Here is an 18,578-nt window from a genome sequence, read left to right as displayed (position 1 = left end):
CTACAGTTTTTTGGAGAAATCATGAGAAAACGAGCGAATTTGGAGCAGGCTGTTTCCCGCTAGGAGCAGGGAATTATCTTAAGACGACAGGAAATAGCTTGTTGACATGTTCATTTTGGTTGCCACCACTTGAAACCACACAACTGTCACAACTGACATACAATAGTTAGGCTACAATGGTACAAAAATAATTTCCCACTCAACCTACCTTGTATGAAATAAGGTTAAGAAGTAGGCTTAATATTGATTACATTGGGCTTAAGAAATAATAATGATTAATTAATAAATATTGATATGGTTACTTATTAAGAAAAAATGTAGCTTGTGCAGAGTATCATACTTTACATATTCATTTAATAAATCTAATTTAACTTTTGTCCCTTCATGAATGAAACAGGAATCACTGGTTTGAAACACCACATGTTTAGAAAGAAATTCTTATGAAACAAGAGCTGTTAACTGTTTGTGTACCAAATACATCACAACAGTGGTTATATTTAATTGTTTTGATCAAAATTATTGCTAGGGACAATTATAAATATTCGCTGGATATTGGAAGAGACTTGCATGTTCTCTACTAAATTCTATTCTTTATACAGTAAATTCTTATCATTATTTAGCATTTTTTTGTTTATTACAGCAGACATTTTGTTATGTCATAGGAAATGTACAGGTATTACTAATAACATTAACAATGGCTTTGTTGTCTATGAAGATTCTCAGTCATCCAGGTCATAGTTATCCAACGAAAGTTAAAATGAAGGGCAACTGGACTTGGTTGAAGCTACTGGAAGACGTTTCGTCCCTTATCCAAAGGACTTCTTCAGTTCTGACTGACTGGCAGGGAAACTCAGCTATTTAACCTCTGTCTAAACACCACCTACTTCCTGTACAACGGTGGATTCTACAGACAGAAGCATGGCTGTGCCATGGGCTCACCGGTATCCCCGATTGTGGCCAACATCTACATGGAAGAATTGGAGAATAAAGCCCTCAACTCCTTCAGAGGAATAGCACCGAGCCACTGGTACAGATATGTGGACGACACCTGGGTCAAAATCAAAAGCCAGGAAGTGCAAGCCTTCACAGAACACATCAACTCTGTGGACAGTAACATCAAGTTCACACGAGAAGATGTTCACAACAACATCTTGGCCTTCCTGGACTGCGCTGTACACATTGAAGAGGACAGGAGCCTGCAGATTGGTGTTTACAGAAAACCCACACACACAGACCAATACCTACTCTTCGATTCACACCACCCACTGGAGCACAAGCTAGGGGTCATGAGAACACTGCACCACAGAGCGGAAAACATACCAACAAGCGCCCAAGCCAGAGAGAAGGAACAGAACCACCTGAAGGGGGCACTTACAGCCTGTGGATACCCTAAATGGACTTTTGTGAAGACAGCCACAAAATCCAAGAAGAACAAAACTACAGGGGAGGAGGAAAAGAAGGTCAAACGCAACAACATAGTGATTCCATACGTGTCTGGAGTATCAGAGAAACTCAGGAGGATTTTTAACAAACATAACATCCCTGTGTTTTTTAAACCCAAGAACACACTAAGACAGATGCTGGTACACCCCAAAGACCGCACACCCAAACACAAGAAAAGCAATCTAGTGTATGCGGTCCAATGCAGTGAGGAATGCACAGACCTCTATATTGGGGAGACTAAACAACCACTACACAAATGCATGGCTCAACACAGAAGGGCCAACTCCTCAGGTCAAGACTCAGCTGTCTACTTACATCTGAAGGACAGAGGACACTCGTTTGAGGACCACCAGGTGCACATTTTAGACAGAGAAGATGGATGGTTTGAAAGAGGTGTCAAGGAAGCCATCTACACCAGGGTTGAGAAGCCGTCATTGAACAGGGGAGGGGGTCTACGCCACCACTTATCCCCCACTTACAATGCTGTCCTTTCATCACTTCCAACAATGGTCGTTCAGTCTTGGCCACAGGTAGTCTTAACGACTGTAACGACTGTCGTCACAGCAACAAGGAACACTAACGAACCAGCGGTATCGATGACCCGGGCCAACGACCCCACTGAGGTTAAATAGCTGAGTTTCCCTGCCAGTCAGTCAGAACTGAAGAAGTCCTTTGGATGAGGGACGAAACGTCTTCCAGTAGCTTCAACCAAGTCCAGTTGCCCTTCATTTTAACTTTCGTTGGATAATGGCTTTGTTCTATTCAAACCATGACAGTGTGATTTAGTTATCATTTATTGTATTAAATATCTTCCGTGAAAAGACCTACACTCCACATTACTGTACTGCAGTTACACATATTGGTATATTTTCTACATGTTATTTTCATAGTTTGAAGTCTCCTGATATTCGCATTACAGTAGTGGGTAAAACGGGAACTCATTTGCATTTGTTTTTTGCTGATATTGTTGCATTTTGCACTATGTTTGGGTGTAACCCTGGCTATACAGAAAACCTGGGGCCGGGTATTATAAGAGCACTGATTGGTTTCTGGATTTCTGCAAAAATGATGCCTCCATCTTTAGTCTGCTTAATGAAAATTTGGTGGCAACAGGAGCCCAACAGTACATTTTTGACCCCTGCCCCCCCAAACAGGTTAATCTGGCCATGAACCGTATACGTAGTACACACAACAAGCTGAACTATACCCACTGCTCATTTCCCCATGGATAAATACAGCAGGAAACAGCAATATTTCACACAGTACTTTATAAAATATTTTGTAAACTGCGCAGGTGACATATTATTTGATTTTATTTAGTTTAGTATTACGGTTAAACACATATTATCATTCCTGTAATGTGTAACTATACACCTAGTATGAATATATGAAGTAGAGCTGTTTTCTTTTCTCCACCAGGCCTGTGGCTCACAGGTTGAGGCGCACAACAGAATCATGTGACATGCGCACTCGGCCCTTGTTGTTGAGTTTGTTATGACAAGTCGAGGCCTCGGACTAAATTAGAAGCGAAGCCCCCGTCTCTGTCCAGGCGAATCCGCGATGGAGGGCATGGACCTGGACCTGGACCTGGATCAGGAGCTGATGCAGAAATTCAGCTGCATGGGTACAACAGACAAAGATATCCTAATATCTGAATTTCAGAGGCTCCTCGGGTTCCAGCTAAACCCCGCCGGATGCGCCTTCTTTCTGGACATGACCAACTGGTGAGCTCGGTGACTTGTCTGGCCTGCTGTGTGTTAGATAATAGATACTAGCTAGCTTTCTACCCAGCGGTCCTCACTGTAAATATATATTTAGCTGGGAAAACAGCAAAGGAAATGATAGCAAGTGGAATCCTTCATTGTGATACAGATAGCGTTTACGTTAGGTACGATGCGTGGATACAATGACAGCTAACGACGTTGTAGTAACGTAAGTAGCGTTAGCTGAGTCACCGTGTCTCCGACTTTTGATTGCCCGTCAGGGACGCATTAGTAGGTAGCTTAGGGTGTGTTGCGTACCTGATAAAGTGCTTATAAAGATAAATAAACTATAGTTAACGCACAACTTCGTGTCGAAACGGGTGGGATATTGGATTAAAAATCCATTGAAATTTTATATGAATGGTTTCGGTTGTTCAGGCTGAGTTGTAAATTAACGTTACTTTCATAACTTAACGTTAACGTTAGGTACTACTAGGTAGCTAACGTTAGTCACTCAACTGGACAAACAATTAAAAGTTTGTAACTAACGTTACTTTCTCATAGTCTGTTAACTGCTTATTCTGTTTAACGTTAGCTATGTTAGGACAGTGTGAAAGCAACCAAGACGACTAAACGTTAACGTTATGTCCGTTTCTGCTTGACCACAACCACACACCTCGCTACAGTTTATTACGTAACGTTAACCTTCCGACATAACGCCTGCAGAGTCTGGGTCAAAGCTCATACAGTGTAGTTGTGCAAGCCTGGTGAATATTTACCTCACTGTGCCTGGAGACAATTAATATGGGTTATATTTACGTACATAGAATAATGTTACTTCACAAACTGCAATTGCAAAGCATTTCGGACTTGAAAATGTGACTTCCGGTGACATGTTAAGAAAACGAAACAGTAGCGTAAGTGAAGACGAAAAGGAATGTGTAGGGAGAAGAGAGGTTGTTCTGTAAACCTTCCGTTAAATAAATAGTTTTGCGCACATGCAGTGTTAAAGCCAATGCAGGTTTATGGAAGAAACATCCATGGGGCAGTGCAGGCTGTAGTATTTTCACGTGATGCCTTGTAATAGCTGCTCTGCAAAGAGCTTTCTAAAAATAAAACCTGCTGGTTTATGGATGACCAGCATGTCAAGGGAAGCAACCGTTCGAAATCTCTGTTGTTTGCCACAATATATGCATTTGAATGAAACACAACAAATCGATGTCTCTTTAATATATTCATTTTTTCAGGGACTCGGATTTAGTCCTAGGCCATTAGTAGAAGGATTGTTCTTAAATTGGTCTTGCAAAAGCTGTTCCTGTGGGTTTTACATTCACAGTTGAATGGGTAGTAATCATTTTACCAAAGAAAAAATAATAATTGTATTAGCATTCATTAACCATAGCTTCCATGGTGCTTTGCAGTATAGCTAAGGCTCGTGGGATATGTTAAGAGCTGCAAATTATTAGAAAATAATAAAATAGTAGTAAAATTAAATTAAATTAATCCATAGTTGAAACCCTACTTATGATGTTATTTAATTCTAACAAAATAACTTATTTTTCCCTGATGAAAATGTTGAAATAAACTTTAGCATATGTTAGTGGAAAAGAGGCCAGCTAGGAAAGGGGACTGGACTTCAGACCCATATTTGGTTCATTCATATCTGTGCAAACTGCTGTCAGATCATGGGGTTTCCCCTCCACCAGTCACATGTAATACTCCAATTTATATCTCTACTGATCCCCTGGATGTCTGCCTTCTGTTGTCCCAGGAATTTACAAGCAGCCATTGGAGCCTACTACGACTTTGAGAGTCCCAACATCAGTGCACCGTGCATGTCCTTTGTGAGGGATGTGACGATTGGTGAGGGCGAATCAGTCCCACCAGACACACCTTTCACAAAGACCTGGAGGATACAGAACACAGGTAAGTCTGCTGGAATACTGATTGTATTCCATCATATACTTAGTAAGTAGAGCTGGACCCGAATATTCAAATATTCGATCATTGGGTACACATTCGATTTTTAATTTAGAGATTTGAATGTTGAGGGGTTTTTTCACGCGCCTGACCTCCGCTCACTGCAGTGATCATAATTCTCCAGTTTTCATCAAAGGGAAAGCATCTAAGCTCAGATCAGCCAGCTAAACTTTACTGCCCTGGTAGAAAAAATATGTTGTTGGATTGTAATTTAATGTAGTTATTCTACAGCACTCTGTTATGGCTTTGCTACATGGACAGAAATGTGCCCTTACCATCCTGAGACAAATCGCTGATGAATATTATTGGCAATAAAACGGTAACAGCGGGGAAGCTCAGATCAGCAGCTAAACTTCTGTTGAATACTGCCCTGGTGAAAAACATGTATTTATTTTACTGCTAATAGTGACACATTACATGATCGTGTGCCTGTCAAGTGACCAATAATGAATGTTTATTTTATAGTGCTTTGCCACTGTGCACACAAATGTGTAATTTGTACTTTCACATGCTAAATGCCCATTAAAAACTTTGCACCGTTTTACCACAAGGTGAAATTATGTCTGTCAGTACTACTTTGTTTCTGTTGTATTTTAAAAAATTGAAGAAAAAAATTTTTTTGGTAAGATTTGCAGATTACTTTAAAAAAAGCGAAAAGCAAGAGGAGCCTTGATCCTCACTTGACAATGCCTTTGTAAATTTCGTGTATTATGTGGTTTATAATGGACTGTGGATAGAAACAGTGAGCTTACATTGTCCTGTTATCTGTCAGTGGTCATACTTGATGCACTAGATTGGACAGTGTTTCTGAGATGTGAGATATCATTTTCTTTGGTATGTTAGTCCAGATGAGCCAACCCTCCCAAGTTCAGTACAGTATTACAGGAGTATGAGACATCATGCAGCACTTCATTTCTTGATGTAGCTGTTGTTTATTAATGAACAAATAACAATAATATTCATAAAAACATATGGTTGTACTGAATAATTATGTAAATATATTTTATTAATTCGCAATTCGGGGGAATTCGCAACCACTAGATCCCACTAAAACTTACACACCGAACCTTTAAATCATTATATCAGGCCGACTGAAGAAGAACATTTAGTGGGCTATAATTAAAGTTAAAAGTGATAACGCATAATAACGTGTTGTTTTAGTCCCGCTACCGGAAAAACGCTCATCCTGTCTGCTCTCATTGGACGCCTGTCTGTCTGATATATTTCCATATATGCTCTGGGACTGCTCAGTTCAGCCTCTCAGGTACGGTTCCAACCCGCTCTGCACAGCAGCACTGCACAGCCACTTACAAATGCTATGTATGTCAGAGGTCGCATGCCACTGGAGAAACTGAGGGTTAAGTGTCTTGCTCAGGGACACATTCGTGGACGAGTCACAGTGGGAAGTTGAACCTGGGTCTCTCACACCAAAGGCATGCGTCTTATTCTCTGCGCCATCACCACCGGTTAACCCCCTAGTTAAAAACAAAGTGTTGGTAATCCAAAGAAGGTCAAAGTCAAGGGCAACTGGACTTGGTTGAAGAAGCCTTCGCTGAACAGAGGAGGGGGTTTACGCCACCACTTATCCCCCTTTCATCACTTCCCAGGAAACTCAACAAATGTAACCTATTGGCCTCAGGTGAAGATGCCAACGATGGTCGTTCAGTCTTGGCCTGGGTAGTCCTAACGACCATAACGACTGTCGTTACAACAGCCAGGAACACTAATGAACCAGCGTATTGATGATCCTGGCAAATGACCCCACTGAGGTAAATGGATTAGTTTCACTACCAGTCAGCCATAACTGAAGAAGTCCCTTGGATGAGGGACAAAACGTCTTCTAGTATCTTCAACCAAGTCCAGTTGCCCTTGACTTTAACCTTCTTTGGATAACTATGACCTGGATGACTGAGAATCTTCACAGACAAAGTGTAAAGGTAATAATAACTTACTGTTTTAGTTAGCCTACGCTGTGAGTATTTAAAAAAACAGAGCGTTCCCCCCGATTAAGCTTCAGTTAATCACTGTTAATTACTATCGAAGCTTCGAAGCTCAAAAAATGACATTCAGGCCAGCCCTATTAGTAGGTATATGACACAGAGCTGATGCCAGACTTTGTAAATGAAAAATAATTACACCCACATGTCACGTTTGTGTGTCTTCCAGGTGCAGAGTCGTGGCCTCCTGGGGTTAGCCTGAAGTACGTTGGAGGAGATCAGTTTGGTCATGTAAACATGGTGATGGTGCGGTCTCTAGACCCTCAGGAAATGGCGGATGTTAGTGTGCAGATGCAGAGCCCCGTGTCTCCTGGCATGTACCAGGGCCAGTGGAGAATGTGCACAGCTACCGGACTTTACTATGGAGGTAAGGAGAGCAAACTCCACGCTGAAACGATTAGTCAATGAATCAGTCAGTCAATTAGACTATTTTGAAAATTGATTAATCGCTTCAGTCATTTTTCCAGGAAAAATGGTTCCAGCTCCTTAAATGTTAAATAAAACTTAAACCACTGTAAATGGAATACCTTTGGGCTCTGGACTTTTGGGTGGACAAATAAGCTATTTTAAGATGTCACTGTGGGCTTTTAAAAAAACATGGACAGATTAAAAAAAAAAATCAGCAGTTTAATAATCATTAGTTGCAGCCCTAAAACCCTAGAGTATCAGACTGAGTGCGATTGCATGTTTCCTAAGGTCCAGCAGTGCTACGATCATGTTTGCAAATGCTTATATTTAGAGAAGTCTTTTTTAAATGTAATTATCAAAGCATTTCTGCTTAATTAAAGAACAAGAGAGCCGTTGTTGTTGTGTCCACATGGTAAGTATAAGCACCAGAATGCCACTTGTTTGTTATTTATTATTAACATTACCCAGGCACACTGGCCCTATCGGCATGAAAAATACCAATCCCAACTATGGGGCTGTCATACTAATTGTAGTCATCTTTGTATTTGCTCTGATGTTAATGATTCTCTCTGGCCTGAAGGTACTGCTCTTTTCAAATATAAAATGATTTGTTTTGATCTGAGCTGCCGGCATGCAAATGTACAGCCATGTGCTGTAGTTAGCTGTAGCAGGCAACAGTTGTTACTGAAGATAAAGTGTGAGACAATTTTGTATGCGTTTCCTTCAGTAAAAACTATTAAAGTATTAGATGGCCATTCTATTAGCACACATAATTTCAATTAAGAGCCATTCATTAAATTGATTTATGGCCTCCTGCAAGTTCAACGTGTATGATGGATCCCAACAGGAAGTCCCTCAAGACATGCCTACTTATAAATTAAGCAGCAGAGGGATACTCAGTTTAAAATTATGCTTGGCCTTAATATTTCATTTAGGTGTTCATATAACAATTCCTCCCTTAACACCATCAGTCTTCTAGTGCTCTTAATAGAGAAAAGAATTGTAGACCTGGAGCGCTTAAAATCTTTGGTGATAGCGTAGGTGTGTGGTCCAGCTTAATTTTACATGAACTAAATTATCTTTCAGAAACTAATTGGATTTTTTAGCCGGATGGTTATTAGTATGTCCGTTTGGTAGGCTGTTAATGAAAGGTACCTTTAGTTTTAACCTTACATGTGTAGGTACAAGTTGGAATGCAGGACAGGGTTGTGATGGGGCAGTGGATAAGACATATGCCTTTGGTGTGAGAGACCCGGGTTCAAATCCCCACTGTGACACATCCTGAGCAAGACACTTATCCCCTAGTTGCTCCAGAGGTGTGCGACTTCTGATAAATAGCAATTGTAAGTCAGATAAATGTAAGGATAGTGTTAGTGTCTGTGTATATTATAATGCACTGTTTGTTTCATTTGAAAGATGTCATTTGGGTGATCCTGAGTGTGGAGGTTGGAGGCCTCCTTGGCGTCACGCAGCAGCTTTCCTCTTTCCAAGCCGAGTTCAACACCCAGCCTCACCGCAGCCTGGAAGGAGACTACAACCCCTTCGCCTCGCCAGAGAAGAGCAAGTGCCCCAGCAGCAACAACAACAGCTTCCACGATGCCAGTGGTCACAGGGTCGCAGAGGAACATTGGCAGGGAAGCACCAATGAGCTGCAGCAAGATCAGAATGGACTTTCACACAACTCTGTGGATATAGTAGCAAACAGTCTACAAAGCAATCTATCAGTAGTCTCTTATAACCAGGTAAGACACATCAAAGGGAAAGGAGATTCTCCATACTTGAAAATGACAAAACAACTTTAAAACCAGAAACCTTTAATTAAAAAAAACATCTAATCTATGAATTAAATGTTGAGTATAAGAATATTTCTCTGCACTGTAGATGCACATTTAAAATTGTGTTGAAAGTTGAAAGTAACCCCAAACCTTATGTGAATATCTAATCTAATCTAATGTGTGTATTGACCATGCTGAGCTGAAATATTCATCATCATACATTTAGTCATTTCAATACAACTTTTCACAGAAAACATTTCTCAGGGTTGCGGTATTAGAGCAGCTGAGACACATTCATTTGGCTGCTCGTACTCTCTCTTTAACATATTTAAAGTGAAGCTGCAGAGAAGTTGATTCCTCTCATTTAATATTTTAAACTGATCCTTCAACAAACAAGACTAATAGTCCATAGCCACACCTGGTTCTGTGAAGCTAAATTATAAAATGCTGATGTTGAGCAGGTAACATTGACCAGGTTTCCCATCCTGGTTTAGCCTTTTAGCATGCTATCTTTTGCTAAGTGGCACTAAACACAAAATACAGCCCAGGTTTAGGAGAATGTCATTAATTTAGCAGGTATTTGGTCATACACTGAATTGTTAGGTCAGTGAAAAGTGAAAGTGAAAAGTCAGAGGATCAGTCACCAGAATAGACCTTGAATATCTGTAGAAAATTTCACGGTAATCCACCAAATAGTTGATGAGGTTTGTCTCTCTGAATCACAAATGTCAACCTGCTGTTGGCACTAGGGAAAAGTCAGTGGATCTCCAAAGTCATTTGGATTCAGTCTCTAGGCGTCATGAAAGTATGTTATAAATTTTTCAGCGATCCATCTAATAGTTGCTGAGATATTTCAGTCTGGACCGTAGTGGCGGACCAGCAGACCGACAGTGCCACCCATAGAACCACACTGCTAGCGTAGCTAAAAACACCTAGTGTACTATGTACTTGATACCAGTTTAAATTGAGCAGCAATTGGATTCTGGACTAATTCCACACTTGCGTAAATGTCTGTTGGGTGTCTGCAGCTGCTAGGCAGTAAATTTCTGCAGGTGCAGATGTACATAAAAGTGTTTGAGTTAAGTGCTCAATACAAGATGGTCTAACTCTATATGTGGATTTCTTTCAAACATGTTTTTTGTAATCTGGTGAAGTAGAACTGTCATACAGTGAAGTAGTGCCGCAACTAACAATTATTTTCATTATCAGTTAATCTGCATATTATTTCATAGATTTTTAACAATTTAATTAATGTTTTGTGATTTACTAACACATAAGACAAAGAAAAGCAGCCAACCTTCAGGCTGGAGAAGGTGGAACAAGCGAATATTTGTTATTTTACTTAAAAATACATAATGACTTAACATATGTTGTAGCCCTGTTATTTGTTTTTTTTAAAAATCATTTCCCTTCTTTGCAGGGTATACAGGAGCCCTATCCTTTTGGGCACTCTTAAATAATGGGACTTGTCACAGTGAAGCAGCACTAAACCATACCTCTGGAATCTGTCACACCAATAAAAGAAAAAAGAGGTTTTATCAGTAGCTAGTGGAGAGTGTGGCGATTCAAAAACACTTTATGCAAAGTCTAGCTACAGAGGCGAACGCTCCTGACGTGCAGCTCAACCAACATCCCACAACCCACTGTATGCACGTGTGAATGCTAAGTTAAAAATGAGTGCTATGAGTCTTTTGAGTGATAACGTTTTCTTTTCTTTTTTTTAGTTGTCAGGGTGCAAATGAAACATGATGACAGGAGTGTGTATTTGTGAAATTTTGTGTGTATATGTGTGTGCATTGTGCAAACAGAAAGAGAGACTTTGGAGGAAAAGCCATTTATTTTGCCAACTGATTCTCCAGTTTCTGCTCCGAGTCTTTGTATAGTGATTGGGTTTCTGGACCGGTTCCCTGTAACTGAACACAATAATAAGGGCGACTCTGAAACAAACCATTGGACATCATTATTTACTTTTTATGTTGTTTTTATATACACTTTTTAAGAGAAGGGGAAGCTCATCTTCTGTCAGTATTCCAACATGACTTGTACATTATGGGCAATCTTGTTCTGTCACGGTACTGGCAATTTTAGATGGAATGCAGTTTTTCTCCACTGGAGGGAGGTAGCGATTACTCTTAAAAACCGAAGATATGATCAACACTGAGAAATGGACATTTTATTTACAGTATACCTCTGATTTGGTCAGATTTACCCTGAAGTTGATTGTTCTACGGGAACATTTGTTTTCCTAAAGCTAGAATTTAGGGCCAACAATTTGATTATGCGTTCTGCAGTCAAGCATTACTTTTTTGAGCTACTTCCTGTAAATGGAAGTAGCAAAAAATATTTTTTATGAAATTGAATGTGATTTGTCATGAAAACTCAAAGAGTCCTGTGAGACAGTTCTTCCCATACATGAGTTAGAGTTATTGCTGCCAGTTGGCACATACACATCTATGAAATATTAGAAGAATATTAGCAGAATATTCATTATTGGTAACAATGCAGTATTAGAAATGTCAGAATGTAAGATTTAGCTTAGTTTTAAATGCTCAAATTTAAATTTAACACAAGATAACAGGATGACAGAATTCAGTCCATATAAATAATGGTGAACACATGAAACTTTTTTTGTCACCCTGTTCTGAATTTTCATTTTAAAGCTGTCTTGGACTTGCTTTTATCACATTAAGTTGAATGTATTTGATGAATGTCGTATAGGATAAAGTTTTTGGAAATTTACCCAAAGATTCAACATTGTACATTTGCATTGAACTGGCCGTTTTATCAGTGTAATTACTTGTTTCGCATTGTCCTGTCTCTTCAAGTCTAATCATTGAGCTTCTTAAGCACATTTGAAAGTTTGATCCTGTTTCGATCATTTCAAATACAACCTTAATCACACCAGTAAAAATAGAATAAAACGACAGACTTGTGTTGTCCTGAATAATTGTTACTGCATATTTAGTTGCACTAACTGGCTGAACTATGCACTGAGTAATGCGACCTCCATGACAAGGCCTCTGCGTACTTTCCTCCTCCACAAGCACAGTTAAGTCCTGAAGGGTTTATGAATTCTGTGATTTTATCTGTCATCCACAGCCAGTGTGTTCGATCACCTCATCAGGTAAACACCCTTTTCATTAAGGCACTAACTGTAAACCCCAGGGTCACTGAGCTTTGACAACATGACAATACCAGCTAATAAATACAACAACATGTCACGTGGATCTGTGGGCTCCTTGCTTTTTAACAGAACACTGTGCATTTCCTTTGCAAGTTATTAAAGATAAATGTTCCTCCATAGCGCCAAAGGTATTTGCTGTCAATGTTGATTCATCACATGCAAAGTGTGTTTTGTTTTAAGTGTAATATCGAGCCGAAGTTTCCACTTGCCAGATTGCAGAGTGAATCAGTTGGCATTAGACTCATACAACAGCACATTTATGAGAGTGAGGAAGTGCAAACAGATGAACGCTTTGTTTCCCTGTGTGTTTGATGAATGTTTGTATGATTAAATTATCACTGAAAACTAATAGCGTGGGCTTTGTGTCAATTTCCAGGACTTAAAACCTCAATAGATCTCAAGACATGGGTTTAACGCCAGCTTTTATATCTTCACCATGTGTTTTCATTTTTCAACATAGTCGATTATGATTGGATTTCTCTTAATTTTTACACCTTTTAACCACTATTCTTATATATTACTACACAAACACTATTACCATATGCTGTAGTTCGTAGGAATACAGCATATGGAATCCCACATGATTTACTTTTAGACATTAAACACCCTTTCTTGTTACTTTTAAATTCATGAAATTGCCCTCTGTTAGCATTAGCGTTAACAAATCATAAGTCATTAAGTGATGTAATTGCATTATAAGGAGAAATGATTTTATGGTCACTGCAATAGTCCAAATGTTCTTACTGCTGTGATTCTTTTTATGCATTTACTATATAAAGGAATGCATTTACAAGGGGCCTGGACGTTTTTTTTATTAAATAATTTTTAAGGAAAAGAAACTTGAATTGAATGTATTATTTTTTAGAATACATTAATGTGCTTTGTTGTGTGTGAGAACACTGACGCTGCCTGCTCGTGCTCAACATTTTTGTCTTTAAACAACCACAGCAGGTTTCCACATTCAGTAAAGCACCACAGATACCACAGAATACACTCAAACACTGTGCTGCTAATTTGAAAATGAGCAACAAGGCTGACAGGGTCAAAATCAAGCCAACCAAGTGAGGACTCCAAATACTTCATAATAAAGGATGAGAGTGATGATAACAGTTTCTTTGAAAAAACAAAGAAACAGCTACTGTAGTTCAAACTTGAGATAGACCATGACCAGTAGATGTACAGCAAACTTATCTGACAGTTTTCTGTCTTTTGCACTTCAAAGAGACATCAGATTACATGTTAGCCTGGGGGTTTACTGGTTGAAGGTATCCCCCTATTGAATCTTTCAACGGTGCTGTCCAGCAGCTGTCTGCAGAACTAAACTGCCTGAGGGAGCAGCACTTACTTTTTTGCTCAGGCGAAATATTAAGAAATATTAAGATTGTGCAGCAGATGCAGGATTAGCTGCTGAGTCACTCTCTGTAAAGAAGCTTCAGTAAGTAGATGTAGTTATTGTTTTTCAGGCAGTAGCACCTCAAGAGATAACTGAATAATTTGAATCGTTGTGGACCCAAGCTAAAAGGAGAAACTGAACACACCTACGACTGCTAAAGCTGTAATTCTGCAATTTTTAAGAAAGCCTTAAAAGATGATTTATGTGTGTGGGGACACAGGCAGCAGCTCTTTAGAATATTTCAACACAACCGCACAAACATTACTGTTTAAGCAAACATTTACACATTTGCTTTCTCTTTGCCTCTCTCTCACTCTCGTGCTTACTCCGTGTACCAGTTATTCAACTTCTCCAATAATAGTTTTCAACCTTTCAAAATAACTAACCATTGTCTTCCTGTTGATGATTTACTGACATGTTTCATGGATGTTATGGCCCATGCTCTAGATCCCATGTATTGTTACATAGGCAGCCTTTCTGGTGTCACGTGAGTTCAAGTTGAAATCAAGCCTACAATACATTCATACATAATGAGCTATTAGTTATATGTACATAAGATCCTCTCTCCTTGAGCAGGATATCAACCTGTCTTTAAGTTAACCCTGCCACGTAATGACAAAAGTTAGCCACTTTATGTCACTTTCCATTTTATCACCTCTGTCCTGTTAATTTAGTACCCAAAAGGCCCAGTGGTGCCTGATTAGTGAAGATGTTTGGGACAGTTTCTTCACACCAAAAATTCTCTTTCAACTTACTCAAGCTTGATTTCAGTGGAACGCTACCATATGCAAACAGTGTGCATATCAGCAAGCAACTTGACAGTGAGTGTTTGTCAAGTGTAACACCTGTCTTGATCAAGTGTGAACATTTCTGCAGTGAGCTTCCTCCTACCCTGAGCTGTAGATTTAGTCCAAAATAGGCATGAATTAGTCCTCCCCTCTCACATAGAATGTGTGAACTTTGGCACATTTACATTAGATGATCAGATTAGATTATATACAATTAGATTTTACTAATGCTGGATTCATACATTTTGTGGTTTATTTGAACAACATTTGAATATTACCCTCAAAACTGCCATTCTTGCCCTCAAAGCATCTCCCCAGGCTGGTAATACTCACCAGGTTTATTTACTTAAGGAACTCACCACTGACTACTGCCCCAGGTCATTATTAAACACGCACTCAGAGCAACCTTCCTCATTGGGACACACCCTTTCTTTTAGAATTGATAAGTAAGTAAATAAGTAAGTAAGTAAGACACTGTGTCCCAAAGAAGTCAAACTCTTGCTGCTTCAAACAAGGTTCCTGTAGTGTTTGGAGTGGACAGATGTGATCCAGCTCTGAGCGCTGGGTAAGAGAACAAAAACTACGTACACCACATCCTCACCTGAGGGCAATCGAGTTACGGTCTCCACGGGACCTTGAGGTTTGTGCACACTTAAACTAAGACAGAGGAAGGGTTCAGGAGGAGAGCCAGGCATAGAAGAAGCCTCAGCTTTGGAAACGCTACTGAATCCACTTTTGTGAAACACTGACAAGGTAAGAATACAGTTCACAATAAGGCTCAAAATACTTCTACTGCTGCTAGGCTATTACTGGTTCTACAATGCTATTATTACTACCACATGATTCTACCTGCTGTGGAAAACGTATTCAGGTACTTAAGTACCTAAGTAAAAGTAGTAATATTTTGGGAAACTGTAATGAGCCCATTTGTAAATCCTTTAGGGGATGTAAATGTGGAACTCCTTACCCACAGAATACAATCATTTGAAACTGTTTTTAAAGTGGGAACAGCCTTGAATGAAGTTGGTGCTGTTGAGTTTTGTGCATTTTAAAGGCCCATCTAGGAACGGTCACTGAAAATTTAATTTAAGCTATGAGCTTAAGCTATAAATGCTAAAGTGTCTGGCACTGGTTCTTCCTATATAAATCAAATAATCAACTGTGATAATTGACCATAAAATAGACTTTCAATTTATAATTGTTTGTCTTTTTCCAAGTTATCTTCTGATAATGTGCGTATTTATAATCAGATAAATGGAACTAATCATGTTTTGTAAGACCCCAGTAAAAAAGTGGTCAAGCTGATTTAATGAATCCATGCTTTAAAGATCAGAAGTGGGACCAGGTCATTGTTTTACAAGTCACAAGTAAGTCTCAAGACAAGTTCCAAGTCGAGATAGGCAAGTCCGAGTAAAGTCTCAAGTCAAGACTCAAGTCCTAAACTTTGAGTTTCAAGTCCTTAACAAGTCATAATGTGCTCTTCATAAAATTTAATACCATTCCATATTTTTAACAAGAGTAATAGTTAGTATATCAAATTTTCGCAAATCATGACTGCTTTTAAACGGCCAACTATTTCTTTTGCTCAGGCAATTTTGAATCCGTTAAATGAAGTGTTGATGTGCTGCACACTGTTTTGTTATATCTTAGTTTATATTTGGGTTTGTGGAGAGTATCAAGTCAGTTCAAGTCAAAAGGCATTAGTGTTAAAGTCAAAGTCGAGATGCAAGTATTATTTGATTTTGTTAAGTCGAGGCTAAAGTCATCATATTTGTGACTTGAGTCTGACTCGAGTCCAAGCCATGTGACTTGACCACACCTTTGATAAAGATAAGTATAGCTAAGAAATAATGATATTACTTGTTCTCTATCACTCTCTTATGGAGCCCCTAAAATCCAGAAAGGTGATTTTATCTTGTGTGCACAAGATAAAAAATATTATCTTATGGGCTTTAGGGGCTCCGTACTTTTTTACTTCCACCCTGCAACATGTAACAAACACATGCATGCACACACGCTCATGGAGATATACAGCCACATGCACACAAACAGACTTTGACATTTTGCTGAGTAGACCCAGAACAGCTCATAAAGGTGTGTGATCAAACACCTTTTGTCCAAAGAACAGTGGAATGCAGGCAGCGATGAATAATCCAAGCTTTTCACGTCAAATGAATGCCTCTGATATCAGTTTGGCTGTTATCTAACGAGGTGTAGAACACAGCTCCAAATATATGTCTACAAATAATAGAGACTTATTTTCATGAGTGTGCCGCTTTCATTTCAAAACGTTTGTACCCCTATCCATGTGGGGCTTTCTCAATGACATAATGCATTCCCTAGTCCCTTGCCCTAACCTTAACCCTTATCCTGACCCTAACCTTAACATAATTCTAACCCTAACCCTAAAACCACATCTTAACCCTCAAAAAGCATGTCTACCAGTAGTGACCTCACTTTTGTCCCCACAGTGACACACGTCCCCATAGGTTAATGTGCACCCCCTGCCAGGATATAAAACATTAAACACACACACAGAAAAGACACTTGTCCCAGAGAGAAAGGATAATCTAGAAGAGCAAGGAAAGAATAGTAGAGCCATGGACCATGTGTCCAGAGATCTTGGTATCGGTTATTTGCAGCAGTCCAGCTTTTGAGACCTGCCTTGTTTCTTATCACACCACCTCGCACCATGTGCCATTGTTTTGGAAATTATTTGGATTGAGGGATGGACGACATTTGTTCATACTCCATGTTTACCAAAAGGTAGCCTGTGAATAACATACAGAGTGATGTGTTCAGTGTGAATTGAGTCTGATACAGTGCAGAGCATTTTACTCTTTATAACTGATTCAGTATAGACTGTGGATACCTTCACTTACTTTTATCATGTATTTTTGCCTCATATTTTCTATTCTCCTCATAGTAGTAGTATCTCTTGCCCTCTCTCTCTCTCTCTCTCTCTCTCCTTCACCCCCAACCGGTCAAGGCGGATGGCCGCCCACCCTGAGCCATGTTTCTGCTCGAGGTTTCTGCCTCTTAAAAGGAAGTTTTTCCTTGCCTCTGTCGCCTAGTGCTTGCTCTTGGTGGGAATTGTTGGGCTTCTGTAAATAACATCATAGAGTATGGTCATATTTTGCCAAATGAATTGCTGGCATAGTGCACCAAGAACCAGAACAGTAAGCACCACTCCCAGCCTTGTAAGCTGTTCTCTTACTCATACCATGATGAATATGCTCCAGCTACTTATTTATCCATATATTATATGTGTCCCACCCTTTTATCAAGCTTTCTTTTGCACTTAACTTCTGATCCATCTTGATTACCCGATGTACTTCATATTTTTTTAAAGGCTGGGTGCTACATTGTAATAGGAGCCAAATAACTCCTTAATCATGATTACATGCATTTCATGTAATTACTGTAAAAGTGACAAACACATTACATTATAACTTATAGTGGGAGTTTCAAACAAGGCTATGATCTTCCGTTCTTTATCTGTATTGACGATCTAAAAGGTGGAGTAGATTGCTTTCTGATGTTGATTGATGATTTCACACCTGCTGAAGCCATTTGACCTGGATATTTCCACAAACATAGATTCATGAGAGAATCTGAAACAAATTCTTGCAGATTTTGGATTAAAAAATGTATTTTGAGTTACATTAAAACAAACGTATCAAAGAATGGCTTCAATAAACGTAAGCATCACAACTACTCCAGTTGGCAAAGCTGGAATAACAGATTCTTCATTTCAAAGGAAGTCCCAGTAAAGTAAATACTGTAGAACAAATGTCAAGTTTACTTGCTACTGTTTAAATATTGGGCATTTGGGTATGGTTTCAGTGAAGCATCAATGCAACAGTTTCACAAAGCAATGTCATTGTTGAAAATGTCAAGTAGGGTG

The 18,578-nt window shown here is 39.3% G+C and overlaps 1 protein-coding gene across 1 annotated transcript; it reads left to right on the top strand.

Moving 5' to 3' along the window:
* The first annotated feature begins 2,930 nt into the window (after positions 1-2,930).
* Positions 2,931-12,839, top strand: LOC123975561 (protein ILRUN-like). The gene is made up of 5 exons (XM_046057140.1): positions 2,931-3,167; positions 4,918-5,072; positions 7,293-7,490; positions 8,948-9,273; positions 10,727-12,839. The coding sequence occupies exons 1-5, from the start codon at positions 3,004-3,006 to the stop codon at positions 10,760-10,762; spliced, it is 879 nt and encodes a 292-aa protein (XP_045913096.1). The 5' UTR covers positions 2,931-3,003; the 3' UTR covers positions 10,763-12,839.
* Positions 12,840-18,578: the final 5,739 nt, after the last annotated feature.

Source organism: Micropterus dolomieu, linkage group LG08 (assembly GCF_021292245.1).
Source record: "Micropterus dolomieu isolate WLL.071019.BEF.003 ecotype Adirondacks linkage group LG08, ASM2129224v1, whole genome shotgun sequence".
NCBI classification, from domain to species: domain Eukaryota; kingdom Metazoa; phylum Chordata; class Actinopteri; order Centrarchiformes; family Centrarchidae; genus Micropterus; species Micropterus dolomieu.
Note: the sequence above shows the minus strand (reverse complement) of the source record. Positions and strands in the feature narration are given on the sequence as shown.

Bases quoted from the DNA above. Each gene is read 5' to 3' on its own strand.
- LOC123975561 (XM_046057140.1), top strand. From the start codon at position 3,004: ATGGAGGGCATGGACCTGGACCTGGACCTGGATCAGGAGCTGATGCAG. The intron at 5,073-7,292 runs GTAAGTCTGCTG...TGTGTCTTCCAG, and splicing joins CTGGAGGATACAGAACACAG to GTGCAGAGTCGTGGCCTCCT. The intron at 7,491-8,947 runs GTAAGGAGAGCA...TTCATTTGAAAG, and splicing joins TACCGGACTTTACTATGGAG to ATGTCATTTGGGTGATCCTG.